The following is a 5464-nucleotide window of genomic DNA, read 5'->3' on the forward strand; positions in this document are numbered from 1 at the left end:
CATCTCATCCCAGATCTGTGGGATCGCTCAAACTTTGAGGAGGAGAAAGAAGCAGTCCATGGTCTGCTATCTTTGTGGTTCAGCCCGCTCCAGGGTCATACAAAGTTCTTCTAGTTTATCGAGGATGGGCCGTTAAAAGGATAACTTGGTTATGTCTTGAAGGATAATCAAGCTAACTTTTAAATGTAAAGAAATAAGATAATAGAATAGGTCATCAAAGAGGCAGCAATATAAGGTCATTGAGGGGACAACACTGTAGTTAAATTCATTGGTTTGCATCCTAATCTGGTCAGTTTAGTGGTTGTCTGACCAGGGAGATGTATTCAGTCTCGGTGCTTTGGTTTCCTCATTGCAAAGTGATGTTGCTGATAGAACCTGTCTCATAAGACCTTTGCATGCAAAAGGTTCGGTAAGCACTCGGTAACAAGTCTGCTATTCTTACTGATGTTATAAAGCTGAGACTGTTGTCTCTAGAAGAATCTGTCTTGAAGAGTTTTTATAATATTAGAATACTGTAATGTATTCTATAAAGCTGACTTGGAGATCACGGCACCGTAAAAAAAAAATGGTAAGGGTGAACATTCCTGAGTATTAGTTATATGTAACATGCAAGCTGGGCAATTACAACCACAGAGCTGATGATTTTGTACAGAGGAGAAGAAATGCACACACAGGCAGGGACTAAAAATTGGAGAAGTAGTATTAATTTATATATCTTAGATACCTTGATGCTTTTTTACATGTTTTATACTTTATTTATTTTAATGTTTACTTTGTATTTATTTTTGAGACAGAGAGAGAGAGAGAGCAGGGGAGAAGTAGAGAGAGAGAGAGAGAGAGAGGGACAGAGAGAATCCCAAGCAGGCTCCATGCTGTCAGCACAGAGTCCAGCCCGATGTGGGGCTTGAACCCACCAACTGTGAGGTCATGAACTGAGCCCAAATCAAGAGATGGACACTTAACTGACTGAGCCATCTAGGCACCCCTGTGTTTTATACTTCAAGAAAGATAGTAGGACCATTAACACAAGTTGGCTCTGTTAATTAGAGAATCATAGGTTCATCAAGTAGGGTCAGGAGTTTTTACATAGGGAAATCCCTGCCCTTACCTCTAGTCCCCAACCAGTCTGCAGCTGTCATCTGACTCAGTATTTTCACACTCGAAAGGTACAAAAGATGAGTTACAATCATGGATACATAGTAAGGGGAGACTTAGAATTAAAACTCTGGTATTTATCAGGGTGCTTGGGTGGCTCAGTTGGTTAAGTGTCTGCCTCTTGATTTTTGCTCAGGTCATGATCTCAGCGTCATGAGATCGAGCACCACATTGGGCTCTGCACTGAGTTTGGAGTCTGCTTAAAATTCTCTCTCTCTCTCTCTCTCTCTCTCCTTCTGCCCATCCCTCCCTCTCATGGACGCTCTCTCTGTCAAAGGAAATTAAATTAAATAAAACATAAAATTAATAATTAGAAACCCTTCGATGCTTATTATGTTATGTGCTCAACCCATAGCATCTTTAATTCCAGTATTAAACATTTTAAGAGCAAGAAATAGTTCTTAGAGAGTAACACAGTTAAATTTATCCTGTTACTAATAGCAGGGGCCATAATGTGATCACAGAGCTTGTACATTTTTTCAATATATAAAAGGATGTCTCTAGCAACACCCTTTTTCAACATGCCAAGCAAATACTTCTCCTTCTGAGCTTTTGCACTTCATGCCCTTCATTTCATATTTCCACACTGTTCTTCACCAACTCAGAAGTCACCTCCTCAGAGAAATCTCTGCTCACTCTGTATGTCTGTGCCCTGCCTCCTCTTATTTCTTATCTCCCTAGCATGTGGCACTTTTGTCACAGCATGTCCACTCCCTGGAGTCTCTTGCTGGTATCTTTGTGTATTGCTTACTCCTTTTCAGTGAGAATAAAGTACGAGGCAAGCCAGAATCTTGTACGTCTCGTTCACCCTCAGATTTCCAGAATTTAGAATTCTTCTAGATATGACAAATATATCAGCCATATAATTGGCTTTGATGTTTGCAAATAAATTAGGATAAGCAATTATAAGCAAAGGTCCATTGGTAAACCAGTAATATGCCCTTCAAACCATTATTACTATGGGGAGCTTAAACTCTCAAGATGGTGCTAAGCCTACGGATACATCCTTGAGAACTTATGGCAAGTTTTTACTTGTTGATAGAAGTAAGCTGGGCAAGTGTAGTAAATGGGAAAAATATTTGGGGAAACTTTCCCTTGTGATAACATTAACTGTGAAAAATGAATAAGAAGTTGTAGAATTGCTTCGTTCTGAAAACCAGTGGAATCTGAAATAACATGTCACCTAAACTTCACTTCATGATATTTATCTGTTGACAGAATTTTAATAGGGGGTGCCGCACTCAGACAAGCACAGTGTTTAGCCAAACAAAATAAAATATAACCAGGAATTTCATATGTTGCAGGCATAAATCATATGCTGACATAAGGTAGGGCAAATATGTCAGTAACTAGATTGTAACACCAATGTGTAAGTTCGTAAGTTGAATAGGCTTTAGCCATTCCCTGACAACCTTCCGTCTGACTTGAATCATATGTGTGCCTTGTGATTTTAACATTATTATACTGCTCTAGCAAAATATAAATGTCCATTTTTAATAATATATGATACCAATGTAGGTAGTGGTCTATTTTACTGATAAAGAACTAACAAATATTGATGGCCATTACCTATAAGACCTACTACAGGAACTGATGATGCCTTCATATTCTTATCTTGCACATGGCACGATATTTGCATTGATTTTTAAATGATTTGAATTAGAATAAAGATATGTATGACTCAAAAGTTTCAAGAAAAAAACAGATCCATTCATTTTTTTTTTTCCTCTCCATAGGCACTACAGACTGGCTCTGTGTTAAGGCAATGCCAAATTTCACGGATGTGACAGAATTTGTTCTTCTGGGCTTGACCAGTCGTCAGGAATTTCAAGTTCTCTTTTTTGTGATATTCCTAGTAGTTTACATGATCACTCTTTTAGGGAACGTTGGTATGATCATTCTGATCAGCATCAGTCCTCAGCTTCAGAGCCCTATGTACTTTTTCTTGAGCCATTTGTCTTTTGTCGATGTGTGGTTGTCTTCCAATGTCACCCCCAAAATGCTGGAAAATTTATTATCAGAGACAAAAACTATTTCCTATGTGGGGTGTTTGGTGCAGTGCTACTTTTTCATCGCCCTTGTCCACGTGGAGGTCTATATCTTGGCAGTGATGGCCTTTGATCGCTACATGGCCATCTGCAAGCCTTTGCTTTATGGCAGTAGAATGTCCAGGATTGTCTGTGTTCGACTTATCTCTGCGCCTTATGTCTATGGATTCTCTGTTAGCCTAATATGTACCCTCTGGACACATGGATTGTACTTCTGTGGAAACTTTGAAATCAACCACTTCTATTGTGCAGACCCTCCTCTCATCAAGATTGCCTGTGGGGGGGTCCACATCAAAGAATACACGATGATTGTTATTGCTGGAATTAACTTCACATATTCTCTCTCTGTGGTCTTCACGTCCTACGCCCTCATTGTAGTCACCGTGCTACGGATGCGCTCTGCTGAGGGCAGGAAGAAGGCGTTCTCCACATGTGGGTCCCACTTGACAGCTGTGACCCTGTTTTATGGGACTCTCATGTTCATGTACCTCAGGCGTCCCACTGAAGAGTCCGTGGAGCAGGGGAAAATGGTGGCCATGTTCTATACCACAGTGATCCCCATGCTGAATCCCATGATCTACAGCCTGAGGAACAAGGATGTGAGAGAGGCAGTCAACAAAGCAATTGCCAAGGCAAATGTGGGGCAGTGAAACTGCCAAAAAATATTTGTTGTGGTATGTTGCTACCTGTTATAAATGTCCAGGCATAAAAGTCCCAATGCAACAAGGATTATCTAAAGGTGAAGCTTATATACAAGAAAAGGTCCAATCTAACACGGTGATGTTTTACTCCATGAATGGACTCTAACTGCTAAACCTGCTTTATTTTGTGTTTACAACCATCTGACAAACTGACATATTGGTGTAATTCATTCACAGTGTATATAAAATTGGGATAAGTGTAGTCATTGGAGGAACTCGTAAATAAGTTGATAAGTTAATTAATTATAAGTTAATTTGTATGTGCCCTTATTAGAGTCAAACATGATTTCCTAGGGTTTTTTCTCCATACACATGCTTCTCTACCTACATTTCATATGAAATTTATAATTTCATAAGAAAAAGAGTAAGAATTCATGTCTTTTTCATGACCTTCAGGATGTTAGTGGTCCCTGATTTACCAAAAAAAAAAAAAAAAGTGTTCTATAATGTTTATGGATACATGGACTTTTTTTTTTTTTTTTTTTTTTTTTTTTTTTTTTTTTTGAGACAGAGAGAGACAGAGCATGAACAGGGGAGGGTCAGAGAGAGGGAAACACAGAATCTGAAACAGGCTCCAGGCTCTGAGCTGTCTGCACAGAGCCCGACGTGGGGCTCGAACTCACGGACCGCGAGATCATGACCTGAGCCGAAGTCGGCCACTTAACCGACTGAGCCACCCAGGCGCCCCATACATGGACTTTTGCAAATGGAATTGCGTTCACGATCTTCAACCCGTGTCTCAGTACAATCATAAGGTCTGTCCTCAGGTATGGGTTGTTTGATAGCTAACAATGTTCCTGCTTCCATAAGCTGTTTCAATTACTCTAACTCTACTCCTTAGTTTGGGATCTGATATAAATATCCTGATGTGCAAAGGGTGAATACTTACAACAAAGGAGTTTTGTGTCCTAATTACAATGGAAAAAAGAGACAGTGTGAATATTCTGACATATACAATCTGACTTTTGGCCTCCAGACTTTGTCCTATTAAATCTTTGGTTGCTATGATTTGGAATTATTGCTGGATCCTAGTTTCTTGCCACTAATATTACATTCTTTGGCTCTGTATTTAGCAGCTTAAGTCAAGGTTTCAGTGCCTAGATGGATCAGTCATGCCAAAGCACTGTTTAACCAAATGCTATTGCACGAAGCGTGCATTCAAACTTGATCAATAGCATTTAAAATGGTACCCCATTGGACCTGGTTAAACATCCTCAAAAACTCACTATTCAATTTATCTTGATTGATGCACCTATAACCTACTTAGTCTATATTCCATTCTGGCTACAGGTAGAATAGATTCTGTCTACCTTTGACAATTTGCTGATTTACCAGCGTAGAGGAAAATGGGGAATATAAATGATTCCTGGTGAGTGAGATTATTCTTGTGTAAATGCTAATCCAATTAAAAGGTGTGCACAATTGAACGTGCACAGGTGGACTCGCAGAATGAGAAATAACATATAGCTGTGGTAATACCACCAACATGGACTAATTCAAGCACAGAAGAGAGTATTATTACTTGGGCTAACTTACTAATCAACCATGGGCCACTGTCCT

General features: G+C 39.5%; 1 protein-coding gene across 1 annotated transcript; it reads left to right on the forward strand.

Moving 5' to 3' along the window:
- The first annotated feature begins 2920 nt into the window (after positions 1–2920).
- Positions 2921–3853, forward strand: LOC109245230 (olfactory receptor 5M9). Its single transcript, XM_019412543.2, has one exon. The coding sequence runs from the start codon at positions 2921–2923 to the stop codon at positions 3851–3853; it is 933 nt and encodes a 310-aa protein (XP_019268088.2).
- The last annotated feature ends 1611 nt before the right edge of the window (positions 3854–5464 follow it).

This window comes from Panthera pardus, unplaced genomic scaffold (assembly GCF_024362965.1).
Source record: "Panthera pardus isolate Hobbes unplaced genomic scaffold, ASM2436296v1 HiC_scaffold_12, whole genome shotgun sequence".
NCBI lineage: Eukaryota > Metazoa > Chordata > Mammalia > Carnivora > Felidae > Panthera > Panthera pardus.